At 41.2% G+C, this 27402-nt stretch overlaps 1 protein-coding gene across 4 annotated transcripts in view; it reads left to right on the top strand.

Annotated features, from left to right (window-relative positions):
* mllt10 (MLLT10 histone lysine methyltransferase DOT1L cofactor) overlaps positions 1 to 27402 on the top strand; it is a 50767-nt gene that overhangs the window by 14184 nt on the left and 9181 nt on the right. For 3 of the 4 annotated variants that reach the window (XM_080306456.1, XM_026179398.2, XM_080306457.1), the window contains exons 3-13: positions 259 to 313; positions 2510 to 2619; positions 3053 to 3156; positions 4356 to 4449; positions 7362 to 7451; positions 12891 to 12989; positions 13290 to 13626; positions 14322 to 14540; positions 14660 to 15151; positions 20245 to 20405; positions 24499 to 24616. In XM_080306456.1, coding sequence (XP_080162582.1) covers positions 259 to 313; positions 2510 to 2619; positions 3053 to 3156; positions 4356 to 4449; positions 7362 to 7451; positions 12891 to 12989; positions 13290 to 13626; positions 14322 to 14540; positions 14660 to 15151; positions 20245 to 20405; positions 24499 to 24616 — 1879 coding nt within the window. The remainder of the gene's footprint in view (positions 1 to 258; positions 314 to 2509; positions 2620 to 3052; positions 3157 to 4355; positions 4450 to 7361; positions 7452 to 12890; positions 12990 to 13289; positions 13627 to 14321; positions 14541 to 14659; positions 15152 to 20244; positions 20406 to 24498; positions 24617 to 27402) is intronic. The other variant, XM_080306458.1, reaches the window with a different exon arrangement.

Genomic DNA, 27402 nt, shown 5'->3' with positions numbered 1-27402 from the left:
CTGCTAAAGGATTTGCGATGCTTTAATTGGATTAATAAGTAAATTAAGTTTTCCGCTGCAACTGAGTACATGCACTTGGATGAAACACAACCTTAGGTGGCAGGTAGCGAGGGTGTTTTCCCAGAGAGTTTCTGGCCGTGTGCCCAAGTCCGGGCGACAGGCCAGCTCCTCTCACTTACACTCATATTTGTCATACCTCGAGCAAGCACATGAGGTTGACCTCTTGTTTCTGACATGATGTTTCGTCTTTACCCACAGAGGTGCGAGCTCTGTCCCCACAAAGATGGAGCGCTAAAGAGGACGGACAACGGAGGTATGCTTCTTCTCAGCTGCGCACACACACTCATACATGCTGCCATCTGTGGTTAACCTCTTGTGGATTTTGTCATTAATTGCATGTCACCAGCAAGTTTAAGGGCTGTAAGCATGCTGGGAGAGTTATGTTGCTGTTTGTTGTATGTGCTGCCTCTGTAGCGTCCTTGCCAGTCCATGTTTTATGAGGGTGTGTCAGTGTGTGTATGTTTATGGGGGGGCGGGACAGGATGGGTATAGTGCGTAGCCTGTGAGGAGTCTCCACACTGGGTTCATTGGGAGGTCAGCTTGTTGGAGACTGTAAATATTCTCTGTGTGTGTGTGTGTGTGTTTGTTTGAGTCAGGCTGAGAGAGGCACAGCTGTGGGATTGTGTCCAGGCCTGCAGGGAGGCATCAGGACAACACTAACACACACCATTTTACTACTTTCTCTTTTATTTTACCCTTCCCATGACCCCTCTCTCCCTCGTTTTTCCTCCCATTTTTCTTTCACAATCTTTTCCCCAACTCTGTTACTCCGCTCATCAGTTCCTCTTCACTTGTTGATCTGTGTGGTGGTAGTTGTTGTTTCAGGTGGGACCGTAATAAAGCAGAGCAAGTTCTGAAATGGGTATTTGATCCATCATGTTAACATATAGCAGACCGAGAAAAAAGGAATAGCATAGAAAGGCAGAAATTCAGTCTTTATCCGTCTTCCCGGTCTCCATTTTACAGCTTAAGGTTAAAGATGATCATTTTCAATCATCATCTGTCTTCATATATTTAATTGGGACCCGATTGAAACACATTTGGTTCTCACAGGTTGGTTGTAAGACATGTTAAACTCGAGGCAGCAGTTTGAAAACTTCAGGTGTTGATTTGGAGCGTCATTGTAAAGTTTATAACTGTACTGTGACAGCAGAGACCACATGGCTCCTAATGTTTCAAGTGTTTATCAAAGGAGCTAATAAGCCATTATCAGAAGCTCGCAGCCCTTTGCCTCATTTTTAACTTTTGTCTCAGCACGGTGGACTCTGTTAACTTCTTGACGTCACAGATGTCGGTAAAACGATGCTTTGTTCGGTTCTTGTGGGATTAAAGTGCGAACGCTGAGTTTGAGGAGGAAGGTTGTGCCAGTTTTATAGTCCTGTTTTATAGGCCTCTTCCAGATTCTTGGAGGGACTTCAAAACAACAACATGCCCCCATTTTACACTCGCTCCCTCCCCTGTGTCCCGCCCTCTGCCCTCCTCCCCCTGTCCCGCTCACCAGGTCAAAGGCAGGTCAGGGGTTCAACTGTAAGTTTAAGCCTGTTTTTGTTTCCGCTATGGGGGGAAAAACAGACACCTCCAGTGTAGCAGGAGACTCCCACCTCCATCTGACCTCCTGTTCACCTCCTCCAACTCCTCCTCAGCTCGTCGTCAATTCTGCTGCCACTCCACCATGCCTATGCCTCACTGTCATTCTGCTGCCCCCAGTTTGTCTTCACTGACAGGAAGCTGTGCATGTGTTAAGGCTCAGTGAATGGCTGCTTAGGTCGATGACCACCAATTTACAAATTAAAGCATTTGAGATTCTAGATCGAAACTCCAAGAGGTGAGGTTCACACTGACTTATCAGCAACCCTAAAGTTACATTTTTAGGTTTGTGTGACACTGCACAGCTTTAAAGGAGATGATTTATATATAATGTAGCTTCAACTAGGGGATAACCTTAAAGTTGAACTTTGTTGACATAATTTGCTGTTTAAAACAGGTGATAAATGATTGCAATACTAAGCATAGCACAAAATGGTAATAATTGAAATACTGTCACATTGTAAGTAAAGTATTGTAGTGTAACATCATATCATGGGGTATTCCCACCTCTAGATTCAGCATGGTGATTGGGAAGGGCCCACAGTGGCTGTGTTGGTTTGGGCTTTTAGTTTCAACCATTAAAAAACAAATAAAAGAAAAGTCAATTTTGTGATTGACCATCAGATGAAATAGTGTTTGTCCTCTGGGTTTACTGTGTCCACTTCCCACGTAAAGCTTTACTATATTGGGAAAACTTGAAACTGACAAAATGAACTTCGCTCACATTTTATTACTTTTGAGGACTTTTGCAGGCGGTTAACATTTCTACTTGTAAACTGTGAAATGTTACCACAAATGACCTTTGAACCTATATCTGGTAGACGTAGAGGGTCTGATAAGTCTTCTTTGTGTATCTTTACAGGCTGGGCCCATGTGGTTTGTGCCCTTTACATACCTGAGGTGGAGTTTGCTAATGTGTCAACTATGGAGCCCATAGTACTCCAGTCTGTGCCACATGAGCGCTACAATAAGGTAACAAATGTATCTATGCTCTTAGACTTTACAAAAACAGATGTATAATGTCATACTGTGAGTAATTAAGTCCAGCCGTTTTCACACGTGCACTCTGGTTGGGATAATGTCGGGAGAACCGAGTCCATGCGTTGTCTGAAGTTGCCGTTTCTCATTTGTAGCACCCAACAGGGAATTGTGTGTGTCATACGTTTTCTCACTACTGGAAATATTCCCTTAAGTGAGGTGGAGCGCCTGGGTAGATCGTGCAGGAGGCACTTCACATGGCCCAGATCAGTCCCTGTGAAATCTCTGAATAATTACATAGACCTTCTGCTGTCGCTCTGGCAATGGAAAGTCCATTTAATGTCCAATCATCTGAAGTACATGTGTGAAAATGGCTTATGTGTTTAAATTGAAATGGGTTTCCCTAACTGTATGTTTGCGTGTACAGACATGTTATATCTGTGAGGACCAGGGGAGAGAGAGTAAAGCAGCCACTGGAGCCTGTATGACCTGCAACAAACATGGCTGCAGACAGGCCTTCCATGTCACATGGTGAGACTCGCATCGCATTAACCTCACTTGACAAAGACACACTTTGTTTCTTCAGCTGTTCACTCGCTTTTAAGACCTCTAGCTTTTAATGCTGACAGCACTGGGCAAAAAAAAAAAAAATAGCATGCAAGAAAATATATATTGAGTAACTTTAAATGTTAATATTGCCAACATGACCTTTAATGGTAGTTTGCTATGATTGCTTGTCTTACATTAGTTTAAGAGCTGAGCGCATTTATCGACCATTATAAATGCCAATACCACTATATCTGCAAACAGCTAGTATTGGCCGATGTATCGATATGTTGGGCTCTAATGCTAACCGGCTAGCAGTAGTACTCTTTGGTAATACCACTTTGTTTTTCAAGAGGCAGTAGGGACTTACTAAAGCACTTAACTTGCCTATCAGTCCAAAATGAAAGGAAGAAGTAGTTCTGTTCTTACAGAGTGCATATTCTAATGGATATTTCACATTTACATTGGAGCAGCTGTGTAGCATTGCCACCAATGCTACTCATAGAAATCATCCAACAGCTAGCCTCTGTGGTAATTTCCAGGAGAGGCTACACATCCTCAGTTTCCAGCAGGGTCTTTGCTGTCACAAGTCCAGGAAATGAGGTTGGGTTAAGAAGTTGAAGAAGTGATAGCAGCTGGGTTTTGCATCCATACTGTTCCTTAATGGGATGCTAACTAGCTAATAAATTGGATTACGTCCTGCAAAACATGCAGCGGGAGTTTCTAAACTCCAGAACTCCACATCTCAAAATGAGCTAATTTCATATTGTGCTGCTGGTAATGTAGCTCTGGGATGTCAAGCTTGTGTGTATTTGGATAAGTTTCTAGTTACTCACAATTATTAGTGTAGTACTGCACTGAATCTGCATTGTTTTCTCCAAGTAATTATGCACTGCTACAATCTGAGTCGTTATTCAAACACTTTGAAAACGTTATTCAAAGTTTGTGCAATGAGGCACAATCACGATGAAAGTTGTTTCAGTATCTCTGGGTGATGTAACAGAAATGACAGTAGCCCTGTTTTAGAAAAAGGAAGTAGACCTTTTATTTTCCTCTTTTTCTTCTTCTCTTATTTTAATAAATATTTCTTCATCTTGTCCAAACCAGTATTCCTCTTCTTCGTGTACAAATCATAATTTTTTTTGTCGACTGTCTGAATTTCCCCCCACTACTCTCCACCACAGTGCCCAGTTTGCAGGATTGTTATGTGAGGAACAGGGATCAGATGCAGACAATGTCAAATACTGTGGATATTGCAAATACCATCACAGCAAATTGGTAAGTGTACTCTCAGATTTTTGTCATTTTCCAGAGATAACTTGCCTATTGTGTCTGTTTTAACAATGTGGATGAGAATGTGTTTTCCGTTCCACTAACTACGATTGGTGATAAGCATGTAGACATAACACACACATCACACAATTACTGGTTTACTTTCAGCACAGTGAGAAATGCCGTTCTTTTATCTCTACTTTTGTGAATTGTACATAATCTTTTCTTTGCTATTTTTCTTCTATCCCCATCTCCCCTCTCATAACTGTGTCCTTCTCCTTAATGCTTTTTTTGTCACATCTTTCTCCTCCTTTTTTCTTTTCCAAACTTTCAAGTTGCCCCCCTCCCTTTAGCCAGCTTCCTGCAACTTTCAAAGACTCTTCCCTCAGTCTCACAGCTTTCTTCTTTTTTCACCTTTTCCTTCCCCTCTATCTGTCTCACTCCATCTAGCGTTATCCGTTCTCCCATCGCACCCTCCACTTCCTCATCTGTTTGTCCAAAGGAAGCACTGGCTACAGTGGACTGGCTTTGCAGTTGCTGGGGCCCTTTGAGCCTGTATTTTACTGTAGGGTCAAACGGGGATAGTCGTTGCTATATTAATTGTGTAATATGACTTCTTGTTTTCAATTCAGTGTAGTTTCAGTTCGTTTCCAGAGGGCATCTTCTCATTTCAGTTTAGTTTTTGTTAGTTTCAGTGTTAGTTTTAGTGTTTTAATTATTATCTTTCATTATTTCACAGAGAGCATATGTCAAAGACAAGATATAGGAAAAGAGACAGGTATAATAAAAACACATGAAAGCAGTTCACTCAGTGTTGTAGACATCCAACGTCTCAGTAAACATGTTCATCTGCGCTTCATCAACACTAACTACAGCCTTGATTGTGACCAAAGACTGCCTAGCCCCATTTTCACAAGGCAAGCAATTGTCAGTGTTACTTTTAGTAAGGAGCTACCCTTGTGGCCTTTCAGGACAGATGCTTTATTTTTAGTAGTTGGTGAAACGTAGTACTAGTGGGGAAAAAGATGTTTTTACATTTTTTAGCTCGCTGAGCCTGTTGAACTCTATTGCTGGCTTTTTAAATGTTACCATTTCCTTGGAGTTGACACTAAACTGATTAACACTGTATCAAAAGTCTTCGTTGTTGTGATGTCAATACAAATTTTACATACAGTCGGCAGTTTGCATGTCAAAGCCGAACAACCAAAACAGTAGCTTATCTAGGAGAGGTAGTCTAACCTGTCTGGGTTTGGTTGGCATAGCAACATTTGTTTCTGACTATATCAGAATTGACATATTTTAGTGTGTTTGGCCTAATAAACATTCTACTTTGTAAACAGACTCAACAGCAGCTTCATTGGCTGTGGGTTGGGCTATGCCAAGAAAAAAGCTGCATTAAAAATGGAAAAATAAAATCCCGATAGATATTATTGGCCTGTTACACAGAAAATCACACGAAGGCGGGCCTCTACACACTGGCCAGCTACATGTCACCATCAAGCAGAATTTAGTGACACAAAAGAGCTATGAAAGGGCATATGAAGACAAAAATGTAACATCTGGATACTCGGTGGATGTGTATCCAGAGATTACTCGTGGTGCCACCAGTTTTGCATGCACACCTCTGCATCAGCTGGGGGGAGAAAAGCAAATGTGAAAAACAGGAATGAACTATTATGATTTGTGGAACAATGGTGGGATGGAACGAGAAGGCAGGCTTTGTGGTGTCAACGCAAACACACGTGCACACACATTTTGCAGTGTTAACAAATGCCGATGGAAAGACTCATGCTGTTACATTGATCGCTTATAAATTACTTTGGATGGTGGGGCATAATGTCATTAACCTGGCACTGTATGGATGACAGGAATGTATGAGAGAGAAACATTGATGGAGAAAGCTGAATGGATTTCATAAAATGGCGCTTGATGGATATTTACACCATGTTAGCTACATATTTTCAGTTGAATCGCTGAGTATCTAAATTTAATTGGAAACTTGGATTATCCAGCTTTAGTCTTGATTAAAGAGACATTTACTTCAGGTTGTGTGAATTTATTTCTTTCTGTATTTGAGGATTGTAAATGCACGGTTGGGCATTTCTGGCACACGGGTGATGGTCGCTGCAAAACTTTTACTGTTACTAGCCTTGAACCCGGGTTTTAGTCAGAAAAGATTATTGCAGAAGTAATTTGGTGAAGGAAATGATGAGCTCTCAATTCTGCTTTAGGGTCGAGCCTTGTATTGTAGAAGAGAAGAAGGTTCAATAGTTGCTTCTGAGTGTCAGTTTAACATATAATGCCTAAGGCAGCACAGTTCCTGGTTAAAGATCTGTCTTTGAGTGGTGTGGCTGTTATTTGAGGGCAGCGACAGCAATCTGGCCGAGGCTGAGATTAATAGCAAGACTCCAAATATGTACCAGGAAGTCACTTTAATACTAGTTCAGGCAAAGAAGCTTGAAATCAACATAAATACAACTTTACTTGTAGTTAAGATCTTTACTATTGCCCACTAAGAAAAACCAATTGTTTTCCTACTATGGAGTAGTAATTTCCTACACTTGCTTGACTTTGTTATCTGTTACCGTGAAATTAATGGCCTTAAATGTAATTTTTGAAATTTATTTATTTTTGGCCGTATTGGCCTTTTTGGGGGTTTTGTTTTGCTTTTTTTTGCCTCTGTCACTAAGCTTGCTCCTATAACTGCCATTTTTATATTTTATATGCAATGCTCATTAATGTTTTTTTAATGATCTTTGAATTTTGACTTGTCCCTGAGTTCAGTCAGAATTTATTTATCCTTTTCAGTTTATTATATTTATTTTATTTTTCAATATAAGAGGTTTTTTTGGGGCCTTCTTTTGGCCTTCTGTCTGTGGACTTCATCCAGTAACTTGGAGTTCCTCTTTACCTTTTAGCGAAGGAGCAGGGGCCGGGGTAGTAGGTCTCAAAGCTTAAGTGACTCTTCCACTCAGTGTATGGATAGACCCCCAGACACGGACAAGAAGGTAAGACAGCCTTAAGATCTTACCCTCTCTATGCCTCCCACCCACGATTGTGGCTCCATCAGAAACATACGCGCTCATTGTTACATGCTCACACTGTGGAGGTACAGGCAGATACACAGTATAAACTTTGAGCAGCAGTTAAAATGAATGTTGGAGAATTGCATTTACGAAAAACTTGAAATGTAGTTTTATTCATTTATTTTTAGCTATTTCTATCCAGATGTCCCAGAAAATAAAAAGGCCTCGCTCATATTACGTGCTTTTAACGCGTATGAGTTTGCAGAGCAATTTGTGGACAAGCAGAAGGCAAATGAGACGAAGCTTTGTGGAGGGTCAGTGTAGTCGTGTTGCATATTGATCTGTCGGATTGGCTGTCCTATAGGTTTGTTTTTTACATAAAAGTTGGTGTAATAAAATCAGAAAATGTTTTGTTTTCCCTTTAATATATTTCTAAAAGGAAGAAAAACCAATGTTTTTTGTTTTTTAAATACCACTGGTATGGGGGTGCTATCCCCTACACACTGTTGTTTTTTTTGTTTTTTTAATAGCTGTTTATTTATATATTTTCAAAGAGCCTAATACACATACAGCTAAGTACACAGCTGTGCAGGTAGTGTTTTTAAAATAACCCCATTATCTCCCCTTTTCTCTAAAAGCTCCAACATACCAAATTTGAGCTCAAAATTAAGTCTGTTGTACTATTATGTTTGTATTACTACATGATGAAAATGATTAAAACCCTAGCTACATTTTCCATTGAAATGGATGACTGATGGCCTTGAAAGGAATGGACTTGGTATTTTTTCTTCATTTTTAATCAGTGCTTCTCTGAAGAAAAACTCATGGATTTGATTTTTTTTAATAGCGTCTGAGCTTGACTGTAAAATGTATTTCTCTTTTTTTTTTGTCATATCTAAAAACTCATCACTGTTTTCTACTATTTCTCTAAGCATGTCTTTTAAAATCACCAAATTAGTTGAAGCTGATGTCCTATTGAGTGATGAAATTGTATTTCAGAGATCAGGCAGCTGGGGTGGCTGAGCTCCTCTGTGCCTACCAGTGATAACAACTTTAATGAATGTGAGATTAGTGTGACTTAATAACTCACGGCTGTTAGTTGAACATGTAATCACAGGCTGTGTGAAATCTGGATTTTTCAGTCAGTGTCAAGTCATCAATTTTACTTTTTGTTTGTTTGTTGTTGTTGAAGAAATGAACTTGGCGTGTTTGTCTGCAGTTGAAACAAAAAACTGTCAGTAAGATATTTAAATATTTACAGTTTAATAGCACAATAAAATTTACTTAAATATTCAATAAACAGTTTATCTGCCCTTTTTAAAGTTGTATAGATTTTATTATCATTCCCTCTAAACTCTCCAGATCCATGTCCTGTTATGATAGTGCTTTAACTGTGGATTTATCCTCGCATCTTTGATTGTGCTTATCACTGGGAAGAGTTTAGCAGTCCGCAGTGATTTATCAAAACAACGACTCCTGCTGCTCGATGGTGTCGGTGTTGGTGAAGGACTCATTGGATAAAACAAACAAGAACAAATGCTTAACATACTCAGACACTTAAAGCTGTTGTGTTTATGTGTGCATGACTGAAAATACTTTAGGCAAGGCCATCTCAGCCTGTCAGCTCACCACAGAATCACTATCTGACATGAATGAAAGGAGTTTAAAGGTGCTTCAGCCAGTTGATTGTTTCACGTTTTTAATCGGGGTTATCTAACACCACTGCACAGATGAAGAGCAGATATTGTTCCAGAATAACAATAATTTTATATCCTAAAGCAGTTTTCATTGCCGGGAGAGCCTGAAGCGCACACATTTAGTTTCTGCATCAAAGACTGTGAACTTTGGACTTTTTAGATGTGGAAAAAATGATTTCAGTGTCCAATTATAACTATTAACTTAAACTGGTTCATATTTAAAGTCTGTATCAACAGAAAAGTAAATGAGCTGTGGAGCTGTGGAAATATAAGTGCCAATCCAAAAGTTATTTTTCTCTGAAGGTAAAAGCAGAAAAGGAAAGAATTTATTTAAATATACGTCATTGTGTTTAATCTTGAAACCCCCGTAAGTGTTTCAAGAATGCATACCGGAGAATTAATGAATGCATGTTAGAGAAAATCAGCTCGGTAGATTATGTTAGTGACGGTGTGCTGCAAGCGCTTTTTGATGCTTTGAATTTTCCTCCTGTTGTTGTGTTTTGTTTTATTTTTTTGTTTTTTTTTTAATACAGAGGGGGGAAAAGAGAATCTATTTTAATTGTGTTAACTTGTAGAAATTTGTGGCATCAGAATTAGAATTGTATGGCACATTTTGTGTGTGTGTGTTTGGCCACGTACTACTCGGTCTTACTGCCCTGGCTTTTGTTAATACTGCCTTATTAGCATTAGAGTATCCCCCCTCCTTGCTCTCTTGCACACATGCGCACATAAACACACCATCCCCATTCCTGGGTCAGAGATCAGTATGCTCAGATTTGTGAGTGTGTGTGTGTGCGTTCACATGCCTTTGTTATGTGGTTTGGAGGCTCAGATGTATACCCACCTCATGCTAGACCCTGCAGTCAGCCAAGATCCCCCACGCTGGCCGCATAGAAAAGGCCCGCAGGAAACACACACATCCATACACACACAATGGCTGGTCAGAAATCCTGCAGGAAACTGCACAGGGGAATTCCTGCTAGGCCAGGCCGGATTATTTTCCCCTGTACTTCCTGTTCCTCTCTTTCTGCCCGTCTTCTCTCGCCTCTCCTCACCCCCTGCTCCCTCCCCGTTTGCCCCCAACCCCCCCCCAGACGATGTCCTCCTGAGGCTGTTGTGCTGAATTGTGAAGCCATAAAATATGAAACTACATCAAATTATTAGCAGACAATAGTTTCTCTTCCCATAATTGGTACCGGCATTTTCTATATTAAATAAAACGATAACATGTTACATTTTAAATAATTAATTAATGCATTAATACTTGTTATGCGAGTTACAGCAACGAAAAGTGCCAAAATGTGTGCGCCTCATAGGGCTGTTTGTTTTAACGTAGCTGTACTGAAACAAATTGGGTAGTGAGCTTTTTATTTAAAACTGTAGTGTAGATAATCAAATTTAACATGATTAAATGTTGAATAATTACAGACTGTTGATTGGAAAACAGAAGTAATTTGAAGAAATGAAAAATGTATGTGAAATGAAGTCAGATGAATTGATACATATTAATAATAGAGTCTGAATTTCAATACACATAGATGTAGCGAACAAGGGAATGGAGGTTTCTGTGCTTGTATTCTGCAAACTGTGAAGAGACAGAAGGAAAAGTGTCTTTAAAAGTGAATCTCTCTCTTCGGGGGCACGTGATCAGCATTCGACATAGACGGAGAGGATTTCTGCCCACTGCTGAATTGTTCATTGTTCAGGGGTTTGTTGATAAATAGATGCACTCATCATTACCCGCCACCACTCATATTTACCCCACACAGTCTCAAAGCCCTCTCGGACATGTCAAATGATCAGGCTGCCAGCGGTCAGCGTTAGAGAAAGAGGGGACAGAACATGCTGAAAGGCTTTGTCTCTGCCTGTATAATCAATTGACCTGATTGATAAGAGTGTGTCAGGGTAACATTGTGCATTTGTTGTGTTTCCCACGCCCAGTGCTCTGTGTGTGTGTGTGTGTGTGTGTGTGTGTGTGTGTGTGTGAGAGAGAGTGTGTGTTATCCGACCCTCTCGGCTCAGGCTCTGTCCATCAACACCTACCTCTGGAATGTTAATGAAAAACAAAAAGGGAATCCCAAAGAATTGACCTCTTTCTCTCCGTCACTCTCCCTCTTGCCATAATCGTAACATCTTTGTGTTGCGGCAGAAGCAGCGTGGATCATTTGTTGTCTGTTTTAAATCGCTACCTCTACCCTGTATTTCTGTTTGTTTTCGCACTCTTTATAGCCAGTGTGAGAGCTAAAGCACATTTCTTCAGGGTAGTTGCAAACAGCTGGTTGATAACTGGAAAAATGGCCAATGAACCAGCATCAGTTGTGATAAAATATAGCTGACTTATTGATTAATAAATGGTGGTTAATTTGTTTCCTGTAAATATAAGCCCAAATGAGGGGCCATTATGGAAATGAGACTGGAATTATTAATTATTATTATTAAATATTACTAAACCCCATAAACAGTGTTTGGCCAAAAGAGCAGTTTTTAAAAAACTGTGTTTCTCAAAAGAGCATTTCAAGTTACAAAACTCAAATGAAAAATTCAGAGGTGATCTTATGTCTGAAGATATAAAGCCTTGGTAAAAAGCTGTGACATGTGATACTGAAAATGTAGTTGAATCTGTTTTTAACTACTCCAACTAATAGAAGTTAGGGAGTTAATGAAAATAGTCAGGACTGGAACCTGTTTTAAGCTTCAACACATCCTCTGAAATACAGAAACCAGCAGAAGTCCTAACCTCATTAACGGTTAGCATTAACGGAAGCTGGCGTGCGGAGATGTCGCACTGGAGCTGCAATCTACTGATTCGGCTGGTGATGTCTGTTAACTGCCACTCGCAGAGGAAGTCTGGCTAAACTGTCACAATCCGTCTCGCAATCAGTCCTCAGCGAAACCCCGGGTGGGGAAGAGAAGGGGGAGGGGCCGATTATGGTGTTTCGGTGTTGTTGTGACATCGAACATCCCGAGCATGTCGAGTCCCACGTCGTCTCTCAGGATCGCTGCGTATTTTCACCATATACCTCCAAGAGTGTGCGTGTGCGCGAGTGCACGCACGTGAGGCTACGTCTGCTAGTACGCACGTACAGAAAAGTGTCAGGGCGCGGGGCGTGCATGTGAGGTGTAAATGCACTGGCACCCAGCCACCACCTCAAGGGTGCGAGAGAGGGGTGGCGGTGTGTGCGCAGGTTTGTGAGGGTGTAAATTGAGCTGTGATGGCCCAAGAAAAAGGATATGATTGGGTGAAGCGACAAGACCTTGCACGCATCAGCACGAGCGCAATGCTCAGCTCTTTACCGCAGCATGCTAAATTGTTGTTGCCTCCTGGTCCCCTTTTATCTCTCTTCCATCACTCTCTTTGTTTTTTGTGGATCGCCAGGCTTTCATCTCAGATTGAGTCTTTGAAATGCACTGCGGCTTCTTTCTCTGCCTCTCTTCACTGAACACACATGCACGCCGACTCGGTCTCCTCCACTTAGGTGCTTACATCCCATCTCATACATTAGCTTTTCCGCCAAGCACTTTTAAACAATGGTCTAAAATGTCCCCATAATCTTTTTTTTTTTTTTTTCTTCTTGCCATTTTTAGTCTTTTCCTAGTGTTTCAAATATCCAAAGAACTAAGGTTCTTTTTTCTGGCTTTGTCCTTATTTCTTTCCTCCATTCACTCACGTGCTGAAAGCCTTCACTCATCTGTTTTCTCTTCCCTCCCCTCCAATTTCAATCAGAAACATAAGGAGCGAGACCGGCACAAACCGAAACACAAGAAAACCTCCATGGACATGTCCCCCTCCCTCATCCTTCCGAACATCATGGTCCCAGAGAAGGTGAGAGCCACCCCTCCTTTGTTTTGGTGATTAGTAACATGTGATTAAATATTAGAGTCAGAGTGGCTTACCTTGATTTATCTTTGTTAAACTCTTATATCCCTAAAACATCCTGTGGCCTTGATGTATTTTTCACTCATCTTTTTCATTTGGCCGTGTTTTTGATAATTTCCCTTCCTGTTCCGCTGTTTTGATTTTCTTGTCCTCCCTTTTTCTCCCAATATCCTTTTTTTTTTTTCTCCCATCATTCTCTCTCCCTCCCTCCCTATTCATTTATTTATTTTTTTAACCTTCTTACAGACCTATAACAGTGGCAATTCAGGGGGAGGTGTCTCCTCTCTGCAAGCGTCTTCGCAGAAGCGATTAGATGACAGCGCAGCACGTTTTACCAACGCCAACTTTCAGGAAGTGTCGTCTGCTCACTCTGGCAGCAGTTCCAAGGACGCCTTGGCTGCAGACAGCGTCAAGGCTGCGACTGAGGTGAAGAACAAGAAGAACAGCGGTGGAGGTCACACGGTGGGACCGAGGGGCGGCCGCAAGTCTCTCACCTCCTCAGGGAAACCCCTCCCCTCTGCTGTGGTCACCATGGCAACTTCCTCTACATCTGCCTCAGCTTCAACTGGGCCTTTCCATCAAGGTGAATTGATGGTTGCAAATGGATCTCAATATTTCTCTCCCCCCACACACACATGGCAGTTAGAAAAGTGAGAATGCAACGATGGCTCTTCTGGTATTTTTACCCTGCACACCCACAAGAAAAACTGCAAATGCATTAAAATTGCAAAGCGTTATTTAAAACCTGAATGAACTTTTGATTCTCTGGTTTTATGGGTCCGTGTGTGCTGTGTCATTGACTGGATATCAGTCGGGCACCAGACTTTTGTCTCTCGCCGTGATAAGACTGTTTTGTCTCGGCTCTGTAATCTGGGGCCCCGTCTGAGAACAGCCCCGCGCACACAAACACAGGCCGACGGAACATGTGGGGAGGTCATGACGTGAAAGGAGTCATTGTTCACTCCTGTGTGCTCCTGTGTTTTGCGCTGTTACAGCCTTGAAGCCCTTGTCAGTTGTGTGTTTTTGTCTAGCAGAGAAATTGTGCATTGTGTGCGCTTTCAAGAAACTGATGCAAGGGAGGGCTGCTTGACGAGGAAGGGCTGACTGTAGAGCAGATAGAGAGCATTTGAACTGATAAAATGTCTATTTTTGTTATCTTGTTTCTGTCGCTCTCAAGATGATCGAAAGGAGTGTGTTCTGGAAACTTGTACAGCTCTGATGTGTCATGCCTCTCCTCTCTTTGTTCATTCCTGTCCCACCCGTCTTTCATCCACCCAGGCCTCCTGTTGACCAGTGCCAGCAAGACCCCCTCTGCCGCTTCCTCCTCAGACTTCCTAAGTTTCACAGATTCATCGTTGCGTCCCGGTGGTGGAAGTACCTTCTCCTCCCCACCGTCTTTCAGCAGCTGCCTTGTGAAGCCAGGCTCAGAGGGTGGAGCTTCAGAGGGAACTACAACTCTCTTTGGTTCTCTTATGTCTGCAACCACAGCTTCAGCAGGTGCCACACTTCTTTTTCTTTAAAAAAAAAACACAACAATATAATTTTTGTTTAACTATTAAAAATATGTAACAATCACATTAACCAATGGGAAACACTGTTCTTTCTCATCATTGCAGTGGGTGGAAAGCTGTATGAGAATTCCCACAGTCACACAGTGAGTGAGACAACAAGCCTCGTTGGGTCCACTGGCTACAAACGGCCTCAGCCCTCGAGCTCAGGACTGGGGATCAGCGGAGCAGCCGCAGGAGGAGGGGAAGATGGGGTAAAGAAGAAAAAGAAGGGCAACTGGCGAAACAGATTTGGACCTTGCTTTACCACAGACGTGAAGCCTTCTGAGCCCGCACCCTCCCTAACTCTCCCCACCACCTCCACCGCCAACACCACCTCCTCCTCCACCGCCTCGCCTTCCTCCTCTTCGTCCTCAACGCTCTCAGGTCGCCCATGCTTAGTTTCCAGCAGTGGATTAGGGGTTGGGGTAGGAGGAGGATCAGGAGGTGGAGAGAGGGGGCTGGGGGTCATGGGCGTGAGCGGTGGGATTCAAAAGTCGCCGTCACTCCTCAGGAATGGGAGTCTGCAAAGCAACAGCAGCTCTACAACCACTGGGTCAGGTAAGGACGACTGAGAAATGTGACGCACAGCAACGTTTCACAACCCCTTTTAGAGTTTCGGAGACTTGAAGCCCGTCTGTCAGTTCTCATGACAGAATTAGCTTTATAGTTTCGCTGTAGCTGAGCGAATAATGAAATCAATTTCGGCAACTGAAATGAGGAACCGTGCTGGTTTCATTCAAGATCTATGGGGTAGTTGTGACTTGTAAGACCCCATTGTGCTCTCCAGTTTCATTACAATGATCAAAAGGAAAGTAGTTTGTGTGAGGCATTGTTGCAGCAGGTTTTCCAGCTGCTGAATGTAACACACCTGGGCAGCATATTTTAAATATTGACAATCAGAAATGGCCAGAGCCGGTGACACCTCCATGTTTGTGTGTAAGAGTGTGGGTCTGTGTGTTCCTGCACACACGTGGAAGTGGTCTGTATGCCTTCTTTTTTTGTTGTTGTTGTTGTTGTTTTTTACCTTCTCATCGTGTGTTTTCAGTTGCTTGGCAACTGTCTTTATGCTTTGGAGTTTCCCTGATGGAAATGGCTCAGCACAGCCCGCACATCCCACATCTCCCTTTTCTTCCAGAATCATCACCCTTTTGTTTCTCCCTCCTGCTCTCAGCTGCTCGCACCTACCTGCCTTCTGCATACAGAACCAACACTCACCTGTTGATGCTGTGTGCACCTGGAGCTCTTAGTGTTGACACCCATACACGTGCACGCAAAGAAAGTGGACATGGTTATTTAAATTCATGCTACGGATGAATCCACTGATTAAGCTCAAATCCGTTGCTGATCACTAGGCTGACTTCTGTGAGTCTTTATCTCATATTTAGGATATTTTTGATTTAAGCTTTTCTAAATTGTCCTTTTTCCCTAGAAGTGATCGTTTCGAGTGATTGATTAGCCCTACATCTGTTCTTGACCTGTAGCTTTAAAACTTGTAGCTGTGATGAGTATTGGACATTGCAGCTCAGCACCAGATGGATTGGACTGCAGCGTTCACAGAAAGCGAAGATTCAGGAGTAATTATGTTGTTTGCAACAGAGCAATTTGTAAAATGTGAAAAATGATGAGATTCTGATCAGAAATGTGTTGCTAGGCATTGGATGGTTGGCGGTCTTGATTTGCATTGTGTGTGTAGGAGTCGTACTTTTAATGGGAATGTTGTATTCTTGCAGCTCTCTGCCTGAATCAAACTAAAATCGTAACCATTCAAAGCTTAAGTGTGTTAAAACTACAGTCTTCACAAATACTCATCTTCTGTTCTGCATTCAAAGGTGGGTTTACTTTATATTTGAGTTGTTTTGGTCATGAGCGGGTGAGTCAGAGGACTGGTTCTGTTTGCTTTCTGAATTTAATTTTTTGCAGCAGGGGTGGTTGAGCTTGTTTGTGATTCCACATCCATTTTACTTTCTGGTTCTTTTTCCTTGAGCAGTTGGGGGCATTTCGGGCTTCAGCTGGCGAGAGAAGATAGGGCAAACAGTGGTGGTTATGTATGACTGTGCATCATACGTATGCGACTGTGAGAAATTAAATCATGTGTTCTTCTTCCTACTGTAAATATTTAGCCAGGGGTTAATGCAGGGCAGTAATGGGGAGGATCTTGGTGTTTATCTCCCCCTCCTCTGTCCTGTCTGCTGACTCCACCGTGCTGATGGATAGATAGTTAGCCTGATAAATATGTGGTGTTGGGTGGGGAGAAGCAGGGGGTGAGATTTTGGCTGGGTTAATGTTTGATGGCAGCGGGGTCACCGATGGGACGGACAAGCTCGCAGTAGTTTTGGTGTGTGGGGGAGGAGAGACGCTGGGGGAAGCAAAATTTATTCACACTGGTGACTATGTATGTGTTTAAAGAGAAGAAAAGCAGACAAGAAAACAAAAGATATCATTTATTCTTATATTTATTAGCTAATTTATGAGATTATTTTTACCCCTAACACTTTTTTTTTTAAAAATGAATTTCCTCAATTATCAGCAGCTTGGTGTCACCTCTGCAGAGCACATGTGAGAGGTTGTGAAAGCAAGGAAATACTCTGTGAGCAGGATTTAATTTAAATAACAAATTAAGCTTAATGTTAAAATATGAGCATGTCTATTATTAAAGTTTGCAGGTGTGTAATAAATAAAGTAACATCAGAAGAAATTATTTAAAGATTCACAAATGTCAGTATTTTAAGGCAATACTGGAAAAATAGATAAATAAATGTAAAAAATCAGTAAATGGAGATTGGTTTGTAATTAGTACTTTTTTGGGGGGATATTGTGTGATATTGTGCCACGTCACAAGAAACAGAGAATTTATTATAAAAAGGGACATTTAAAAAATAATATATATTTTTAATGTAAATCAGAATATTTCCAGGTTTTTCACTAAACTGTAAACAAACTGTAGCAAATGAGTTTCTAGTGTTTAAAAAAAAATAGTAGTTTAGAGACCTGAATATGCCTCTTCTTATACTTATTGTGGAAACTGTTAAATTTAGTTTGCCGTTGTTGACTCTGAAACCGACACGCCTTTATCAGTCTACCACAAACCCACGTACATTTTCTGATGCACACACTCGTTGTGCGTGTTACAGTTGCTGTCCGTGATTTGGCTCTAAATGCATGTCTGTTTATCTTTGGTGGTAGAAAATTGTCAGAAAAACAAAAGGCTTTCTGTTGCTGAGACGTTTGTCTTTACATAAACATCTCCACGTTTAAACTCTGATGAAGTAACTGTCTGCAGTCTTTGGGAAAACAAGCTGCAAGGCTCCAGGAGAAAAGACACTGAATCAGACGTTAAATAACAGAATGTGATGGCATGCACTTTGTTTAATTTAATGTCATCTTTTTTTATATTCTGCATATAGACGACACAGATTTCTTCGTGAGATAATATCGGCTCGAACTAATCAAGGTGGATGTTTTTCAAGCTTACAGGCGTAGTGAGCAGGAAGGGAAAAGGAACAGGAAAGCTGGGCGATGGAGGCTGTTGTGCTTCAGGGGCTTAACAGTATTGATCATACAAATAGGTTATAAGTTTTACAAGCTCAGGTTTGTTTGTGTGTAAAGAAATATAAATATATATACTTTTTTGTTCTTTGTCTTCTTTTGAAAGAATCTTGCCACGAAAAGCAGTAATTAAATCTTAAAGGGAGCAAAAATACAGGTTAAGGTTAGCAAGTCCTCGTGATGAACAGCAGCTTTGTTTTGAATGGCCCTAATACACGTTTTTCAGATTATTTATTTATTTAATTGTCAGCTCAGCCCGAGAAATGTTAAACCTCTGGTCGATCTTGTAATCTACTTTTTGGCTAATTCCTGTGAATCAATAAATTTGGAGCAAAAAGAAAGAAAGAGTTTAGGAATTATAATAATTGTAGATGTTGAAAATATAATTGGTGTGCACGAGTAATTCAGTGTACATGAATTTAGTGTACTTGTTAAATTTGCGGGAATATTTTCATTAAAATTGTATGAGTTTGGGGAAAAACTTGGGTTTAGTTTGGTGATCTAATTCAGGAAAATAAATTAAACCCTTTTTTTTTTTTTTTTTTTTTTTAAGTGAGGATCAAATATTGCATACACGCACTGTGACACATAAATGACATTCAATTTTGGGACATTTAAATTACCCTCTGTATTATTATATTATAATGGCAATTTGAATTAAAATGAACCTTTCCCCCCCTCCTCCTGTTTCCTGCACTGTTTTTGCACCATCCCTTTGTGTGTAACCCATTTCATCAATGGCATTAGCTAAACTCTGATGAATTGTTGGTTTGGCCTCTAATCCAGCTGCTAAAAAATCTTGCAGGAGCTCATGCCCCCTGAGTCTCAGCAGCCCTGCTTTGGGTATCAATTTTTCTGGTGCATATTACAAAGTGTTATAAATAGTATGTAGGCCCATGTAGTGTGCTATCTCTCTCCCTCTCCCTCCCTCCACCCCTCCACCCCTCCCCTCCTGGCACAAAGATCTCTTGTTCCCCCAGTGAATGCGTGCTGCCCTGAGCCATTCAGGCTTTTGTGGGCCTGAGGGGCCCCTCTCTCTCCCCCCCTCCTCTGATGGGGTCAAAGGGGGGCAGGGGCAGGGTTTATCCCTAGTTAGTGGACGAGCACAAGGGTGTGTGAGGGGAGGAAAGAGAGCGAGCAGGAAGATAAGAGAGCGCAGTGTTTTTTGAGGATGTGTTAAAATACAGGAATATGTATGCGTGGGTGAATTACAGCAGTTTATATTTTAACTATAATATATAATTGTTATTTTTAATATGCATATGGGTAAAATTGGTGTGTTTTGTTTGCAAGACAAAGAGCACAAAAGGGAAGAACTTTGTTTCGTCTCTTATCCCTCATCTCAGTCCTTAAATATTTGATTTTAAGGTGTGTGTGTGTGTGTGTGTGTGTGTGTGTGTGTGTGTGTTTCTGTAATTATTGCAGTTCAGGTTTTTTTATGACTATAAAGACACTAAACTATCTTACTGCATACAAGCCTGCATACTGAACTGTTCATTACATTTGTTGAGTTTATTAATGACACATTAAATTTCTAACAGATCTGCAGTTTGTTGAAACTTTAATTTCCTTATTTCTGTTTCTCTGGTGATTCCCCCCCCCCCCCCCCCCCCCCCATTCATTCGCCCTGTATTTTTTTTTCTTTGTTGTTGTTGTTGTTGTTGTTGTTGTTTTATTAAAAAGGGTCAAACGAAGTCGGGGTAACAAGAAATATATTTACACTTACTGCGCAAGTGCGTGGCTATTATGAAAACAAGATAATGGCGGTAAAACAATGAATAATTATTCTGAGAAAAATCAACTGTTAAAAATTTAATGATGCTTTCTAAGTCAAAATTGACTTGTATAAAATAACTGCATAGTCTGCATACAGTGTGTAAACCAAAAGAAATTGTATGTACCAAAAATCAAGGCTGGTGTAAAATTTTAAAGCGGTCTGTTATTCAGACTTTTAGACTAGACGCTAAAAGCCCACATTCATGTAACCCATGACGATGTGACAGCGAATCATCATACACGGCAGCAGGGCACAGAAATGTAGATCTCCTCTACTTTTGCTAAACTCTTTGTTTAATCATCTTAATAAACAGCTTATTTCTCCCCAGGTGTTTTCTCTGTTGCCGATGGGTCCTCATCGGGGACGGGAGCCGTCACCATGGGCGGAGCCAACTCGGAGTTGTCACAGCAACAGCAGCCCACACCTTCTCTAGCCCCTCCCTCTCCATTCACTGCCACAGCGCCGCTAAACAGCACGGCATCAACACACGTGAGTCTGCGCTACAACCTTTCTACACTCACGTATATGGAAATACACGCTCATCAAAGCCACCATGACGCACACTGTCTCTCTCACACACACACGCACACACAGTCTATTCAGCACCCTCTACATCTGCCCATTCATCCACATCTTTGGCATCTTTGAGCTGAAGTGCAGATAAACTGTGGGAATACAAATAAACCAAAGCACACTAATTAAACGTCTTCCGCACCAAATCTCTCAGCACTATTGTTAATCCTCCGCACGTTAATTGTGTGTGAAATGTGTGTTTCCCGACCTTGTGCGCATTGTGTTTTCTCAGCTCAGTTATTCTGTAGCCAATGGTGAGGCTGCACCTGTAGAGGGTCGCTGTAGCTCATTCAGAGCACAAAAATAAGTCTTCTTAACATTTCAACTACAGCCTAATTAGTTTTTCCTACGTCTAGCGAGCGAGGTCTGTGAGAAAATACTCGAGTTATTTTTATTAATGAAACTGATAGAAATCTGTTTTTGTGACACAGAGGGAACATTGATAATTCATCTTTTTTCCCCTTTTCTTTTTGAAAGCGAGTACACATTCAAGTTCCTCTATAATGAAATGCTAGACAAACCCACCAAGGCTCTGTGTTGTTATAATATGCCTGCACGTTTATGATTTTTATCATGTCACTCAATGGGGAGAATGGTGACGGGGGTGGGGGGGCTTCTGGGCCAAGCTGGGAAAGCACTCATTCACAATACATTATGTGCGAAAGTGGAGAGAAATCAAGGCTGCGTAATTAAAGGAAATCAGTCCCATCGTGAAACATTTAAGGATTTGTCTTTTTTTTGTGGGGGGGAATAATGGAATGGAAATAAAAATGTTAATTTTTTAAATGTATTTCCATTTAAACCTCATATATAAAAGCAGCAGTTAAGCACTTTGAATGAATTATCCAACACCTTTCTCAATATTTAGGCTTTTCTTCATTTTCACTGTGCACTGCTGGCTCATATAACCCTGATATCCAGTTTTAAGGTTGTTGCATCCAACGTGATCAACTTGGCCCCTTTCAAAGCACCTATCTCCTAGAAGGGTGCAGCTCTTCTTCAATCACTGACCCCAGTGTCCGTCCTTTCAAAACGTCCCCAAAGTCTGCATTCTGTCTCTGTCCACCCAGCCCCATCTTTCGCCCATGTCCACTTACCACCTCTCTTTCGCTTTCTTTCTCTCACACACACACACACACACACTTTCTCTCACCCTCGACCTTCCTTCTCTCCGTCCCCGTCCATTTCTCTTCCCCCCCTTCTCTAGTGTCCTGTGATGTAATGACATCTGACAAGCACCACAGTAGGGATGGAAAGATAGATGGTGGGAGGGGAGGGGTTGCAGCGACTGTGTGTTTAGGGGGGTTAGCGCTCTCGCTTTGGATTCGCTGGCTCGGCCTTCATCTCACCCTGCTCCTTCTCTGTTCAGCACATATTCTAGAGGACGGGAGGCCCAGGGAAGCACAGGATATCACGCCTGTTTTCTGCATGTATAGAGGAGCTTGGGTTGCGGCTGTGTGCGAGTTTGTGTGTCTGTGAGAGCGAGAGAGAGAAATGAGACGAGGGCTGCAGAAAGGAAGCATGGGGGCGACTTAATAGAGACGGTTTCTTTTTTCCCCCCACAGTTCTTTTCAAATTGTTTTAAACATGTGTGTTAGTTTGTAAAGTGTGATGCAGGCCTTTGGGCAGCAGACAAGTGAGCGCACACACACACACACACACACACACACACACACACACACACTTTAAATCGAATTGGGAGTAATTACACAACTATAGAAGGATGCCAACAACAGGCTTTCCTGTGTGTGTGTGTGTGTGTGTGTGTGTGTGTGAGAGAGAGAGAGAGAGAGAGAGAGAGAGAGAGAGAGAGAGAGAGAGAGAGAGAGAGAGAGAGAGAGAGAGAGAGAGAGAGAGAGAGAGAGAGAGAGAGAGAGAGAGAGAGAGAGAGAGAGAGAGAGAGAGAGAGAGAGAGAGAGAGAGAGAGAGAGAGAGAGAGAGAGAGAGAGAGAGAGAGAGAGAGAGAGAGAGACTGGGTGAATGACAGAGACCATTTGCTATTTTCAGTGCGCTAGCAGACTCTTGGCCTACTGTTATTGGCTATCAGCCCAGGACAGAGAAAGGGAGTGCGAGAGAGACTTTAATGAAAAATGAATGTAAATGAAAAATGAATGTTGATGGGAAAGGGGGCAGGATTATGGCACTGGGAGGAGGACGGGGTGGGTGTAGAAAGAAATCTGAAGTCATTTCAGAGGAGGATGAAATAGTCAGAGGGAACAGGTTCCATTTTTGGAAATTAACCTTTAATAGGAATTGGAATTTGCGGGATGATTTTCTGTATTTACACCTACTGTGTGCATAAATTTCTGATATGAGATCATGGCTTTCAGGCTTTTTTTGTTTTATTCCTCTGAACCTCTCCAGAAATTTAAACAAATATATCCTAATCACCCCTAAAGCAGTGGGACAGAATACAGAAACACACAGGAGTTTTACAGACTCTCTAAAGTCTCTGTGTTTTTAGCCTTCATGTAACTGGTCTTTATGGCGTATTTATTTCAGCTCAAAATCAAACAATTTTACTCAAAGAGTTTTCTGATTGGAAACAAAGCGGAGAAAGTGTAGTAAAGCAAACTTACCCAAACTGTCAGTTTAAGCTGTTTTAGTTAAGTAACGATGTCTGGCCTTCACAATTTTTCCACACGTAAGCTGGACGAGAAACTACAACCTTGTTTCCAACGATGGATTTTAAATTCTCCTTTTTTTTCCCTCATTTACTCCTCAAAACACTAGTTTTTGTGCAATCAAAATGGTCAGCCATTTTGTCCTTCTAGATGGACCTGATCCTCCTGCTCATGCTCCACCCTCGCTGTCCTCGCTCTCTGTCGACCCCACCCTTCACTCCACAGTCCTTATTTGGGAAATGCCTTAATTGGATTAAACTCTATGCATCAGAAACACTTTGTCAGCATGTCAGCGTATTGTCGGGGTGCCGAGGCGCTCTGAGCCCTGTGTGTGTGTGTGTGTGTGTCTGTGTGTGCCTAACAGAATAATGAGCTGTGGATTTATAATATACTTGTGGGTGTGTGTTTTAATTTTTTAATGTATTTATTTTTTATAAGTGGTAGATTTCCGTCAGTCCACATTAAGATGCATTGCAGACACATGCACTCTTAACCTGTTACTATAACTGTTCCACTTGATAATAAAGAAACACTTCCTGGTTTTTGTTTATTTTTATGTATAATGCTTAAAGAACAAAATATAAAAATAAAATGATAATAATTCTGGTAATTTATATAGTAACACCAGCAAAAATATGCAGGTTTCCATATTTGAAATTTAGAGGTGTGTGTGTGTGTGTGTGTGTGTGTGTGTGTGTGTGTGTACACCAGTGTACATTTTTATCATTATTTTATTTATTTATTTTTTTGTATATTTCAAGTCTATTTGAGCCCAGAACAGCTGTTTCTTGCTATCCTATCACATTTTATACGTTAGATTTTAAAAATATTGTAATTGTTTAGAAAAATCAAAAGTGTGTGTGTGTGTGTACACCAACAATAATGTATTTTTATCATAAAAGCTAAAAATTGTCACCATGAGCCAAAAATTAAAGACTATTTTTAGCCATTTTTGTTTTAATAAATTCAATCTGATGTGTCCCAGGTTTATTCATTTATTATTCAACGTTTTAAAACGCGTTTCTTGGGACACTCAGACCGTTAAAACCTGAATCACCACGTGATTGTAATGTGGGAAACTTTCTTTCTCACTCTAAAAGTTTACAGCTGGATTCTTGCAAAATTTGTGAGATTATGATCAAGAGGGAATCGGTCTTGCCAGCTTAAATTTTGCCTTTCATGCCGTCAGTTGGCACTTTTTTTCTTTTTTTGAAGTTGCCTGCCTTTTTCCAAGCATGACTTCTCAGATGGTTCAGTGGAAAAGAACAATCATGCGGTTATCTGAAAACTGCTGGTTTAGTCATTATATTATAAAGAGTCAAATCAGAGAGAAAATGTGGCTTCTTGTGTCTCATGTGTCACTGTTTGTTTGTCTCCGTCCACAGGTGAGCGCTCTCCCAGGCTCTGTCTTCAACCTGGCCCCCCCCCACATGTTTGGCAACAGGCTGAACCCCAACTCGACCATGGCGGCGCTCATCGCACAGTCCGAAGCCTCACCGGCAGGTACAGCGGCAACACTTCATGCAGCAGTGCATGTTTGTTTGTGCGCATGTGGAAAAAATAAAATGTGTGCATGAGAGAGAGAGCGACAAGGACACGGAGATAATTGATAGGTCAATGCCCCCTTGATCCCGCAAAAAAGGTCAAGGGTCAGTGATATTCTTAAGCCCCTCCCACTCAGTTCTAGTTAAATGGCATAGGTTTTCCTCTATTTTCTCTTTTTTTTTTTGTTTTCTGATAAACTTTAATCAGTATGAAAGAAAAAAAAATAGGCTCTTTTTGAGGAAATGCTCCTCCTGGAGCCGGCAGGAGCTCCAGAGGTAGAGAGAAAGTCCGTTTGTGTTGTCTGTTCAGCGCAGAGGAGCTGATGAGGGAGTTACGAGAGACTTTAGTAATCAAGAGTAGCCGTTTCCTGATGCAAGACATCTGGTTGGTCAAAGAGACGAGAAGCAAGAGAAAAGAGGCGAATAAAGAGTGCAGAGGAGGAAGCAGTTCCTGCTGCCGGTCAGCAGTCATCAGAGCCAGATCCAGGCTGACCCGCAGGTCAGCTCACTAATCAGGCTGACTGACAGGGGGCCGCGTGTGTGTGTGCGCGCATTCGTTCATGCGTGTGTCCATGTGTGTATGTGATCCAGAGACCTAAATCTGTTTACCTCACTTTATAAGCACCTATTTTTAATGGGTGCAAATCATGCATGTCAAGTTATTAACATCAGCACGTTTTTAGAAGTGAGTGCAGCGGTTTTTTGGTTTGTGTTTTTTAGAAACTACGGACAGGCTACCAGGCAGGTTCAGTGTGTTCAGCAAACCTTATATATAATTCATGAAAATGAACATTTTGATTGCAAACTCTAAAAAAAAAAAACAAAAAAAACAAAAAAAAAACCCCAACAACAACTGTTTTCTTTTTGTAATTAAGAAAGGAAAAGATTTTATACCATATTTAATTTTGTAAGTTGTTTCAGGTGTGTGTGTGTGTGTGTGTGTGTGTGTGTGTGTGTGTGTGTGTGTGTGTGTGTGTGCTATGCTGTTGTGTAAAGTTAAATGTTTCCAATTGGAAATGTGTTTAATTTGTAATTAAATTAAATGTATAATTCAATATGAAGTCATTTCTGCCGTTTACACAATTTCAGATGTGAGTATTGTAAATGTTCTCCACTTTAATTTTAAGTGAAACTTAAATATAAACATAGTATGAATTAATAGGCCAGTGGTTTTTCTTTATTGATTAGATTTTCTTTAGCGTCAGTAAAATTTCTTTGTGCAAAAGGTGAAATATTCAGATATTAAACCAGCAAACAAGTATTGTATATTTTCCCCCCTATATTTGGAAACAGACTATTTTTGGAATATTGACAGTTGATTCATTATTGAAATAGTGGCAGATTTATTTTCACTTGATTGACCTATTACTTCATTGAGCTGCACTAACCAGTAATGAAAATAATCATTAAGCAGCCTTAATGAACATTGATATTTCCTTACCATAACATTAAGCACACAGACGTGGAGAACACGTGTCTGCGGCTACATAAGCATGAAGTTCTGTTTGTCGGCTAGTAAGGGTCATGTGAGCGTAAACGTGCAAGGTGTGTGTGTGTGCGTGTGTTTGTATGCATGCAGCCTGTTTACTTTGGCAGCCGTTTCTCTTTGCTTTTGAGTGTCTGGAGGGAGGTGCCAGGGACGAAAAGGGTTACGACAGAAAAAAGGACTTGAAAAAGAAGAGAGCGAGGGACTGGAGTGGTGACCTGGTGGGGGTAAAAGCTGGGATTGACTGTCTTAAGTAGAGGGGAGTTTGTGTGAGTGTGTAAATGCAAAAGTCTGTGTGCATGTGTGATTCATTACTCTCACTGAGGAAAATGAAAAGAAGCGTCTGGCCAGGGGCCCAGAGGGAGGAGAGACAGAGACTCTCACAGAAGGTAGAGAGGGAAGCACATGCAGTTTGAATGAAGGCTTGTGTTTGAAAGAGATACAGAGAGAGAGAGAGAGTTTTGTAGATTGCAGAGCCCACAGTATTGCAGCGCATGTAGCCTGGGTCAGAGGGAAAACAGAAAAACTTGAAAAGGGTCCTCTGTCTTCACTTCTTTTTATCATCCCGGACCCTTGAAAAAATATACTCCAGAGTGGATAAATCCAGGAACAACGGCAATTTGCTTTAGTGTGGTAGAGGACAATTATGCTTTTGAAAAATAATGTTGTACGCCTGGGGTGAAATTCCAGTGTGTCTCGGGTCATGCAGACTGCCACCCCTGTATGTATCTCCAAAATTAACTAGTGTTTTAACCATCACATATTTTCTTTTATAACTAAAGCGTTTTTAAAAATTAAAAAATTAAAGAAATCCAAATATAGTTAATTGGGAGTGATTGTGCTGTGTAACTGCTCTGCAGCGCGATGAAGATCCACCCTACTTAACTATGTTTTACAGCTGGGGTCAAGACAAATCTGTCATTTCCTGGAGCAGAAACATGTCTTGAGCTCAAAACTGCGTTTTTAACAAATTGTCAAACTTTAACAAATGTCCTGATGTGTGATTTTCCAAGCCGTTAAAGAAGGCTCAGAGTCTCCGGTCTGGATCAGTGTGTGAAGCTCCCTATAAGACATTTGAATGATCAATTTTTAAGCATTGCAACACTATGCAAAGAGTATTTACAAGCCACAGTTAAATGACTCATTTTCTCTGCCAGGAAACAGAAATAAACGACCGAACGATGAGTCTGGCTGTATTAAAACGCAGGTGATCACAAAGAGCCCGAGGATAGAAAACAAAGCAGGAAAGCTGGGTTGTT

The sequence above is a fragment of the Astatotilapia calliptera genome, chromosome 9, assembly GCF_964374335.1.
Source record: "Astatotilapia calliptera chromosome 9, fAstCal68.1, whole genome shotgun sequence".
Lineage (NCBI taxonomy): Eukaryota > Metazoa > Chordata > Actinopteri > Cichliformes > Cichlidae > Astatotilapia > Astatotilapia calliptera.
This window is presented reverse-complemented; position numbering and strand designations above follow the sequence as displayed.